This window comes from Sinocyclocheilus grahami, unplaced genomic scaffold (assembly GCF_001515645.1).
Source record: "Sinocyclocheilus grahami isolate Dianchi unplaced genomic scaffold, SAMN03320097.WGS_v1.1 scaffold949.1, whole genome shotgun sequence".
Taxonomy (NCBI): domain Eukaryota; kingdom Metazoa; phylum Chordata; class Actinopteri; order Cypriniformes; family Cyprinidae; genus Sinocyclocheilus; species Sinocyclocheilus grahami.
In genome coordinates this window covers 281,939-282,238 of record NW_015506128.1, presented here as the reverse complement: position 1 = coordinate 282,238, position 300 = coordinate 281,939, and the positions used below count along the sequence as shown (strand labels likewise).

The following is a 300-nucleotide window of genomic DNA, read 5'->3' as shown; positions in this document are numbered from 1 at the left end:
CAACATTCACCACATGATCGCTATCACCAGCACCATTATTTGTAACTTTAGGTGGTTCACAAAAGAAATCTGTCAGTGTTTTTTTCATTTTCTCTCTTCTTCAGCCCTTTCTTTTCTCGCGGTAGTTAGCGGAAAGCAGTGACTGGGTGATTGACAGCTAATATTAACCAATCTAAAATCTGCACTAAAGTTAAGAATGTAAAGACGAAGTTTAATTGGTTATGTAGCCTAACGTTTCATAGAACGGCAGACAGGTCACCGTATCAGCACTCAGAAGGCACAAACTCTGAATGTTTTTAG

The 300-nt window shown here is 39.0% G+C and overlaps 1 protein-coding gene across 1 annotated transcript in view; it reads right to left on the bottom strand.

Moving 5' to 3' along the window:
- LOC107564592 (heat shock protein HSP 90-alpha) overlaps positions 1-36 on the bottom strand; it is a 6,863-nt gene extending 6,827 nt beyond the window's left edge. Inside the window, exon 1 of the mRNA XM_016249712.1 lies at positions 28-36. Coding sequence (XP_016105198.1) covers positions 28-36 — 9 coding nt within the window. The remainder of the gene's footprint in view (positions 1-27) is intronic.
- Between the last annotated feature and the right edge of the window lie 264 nt (positions 37-300).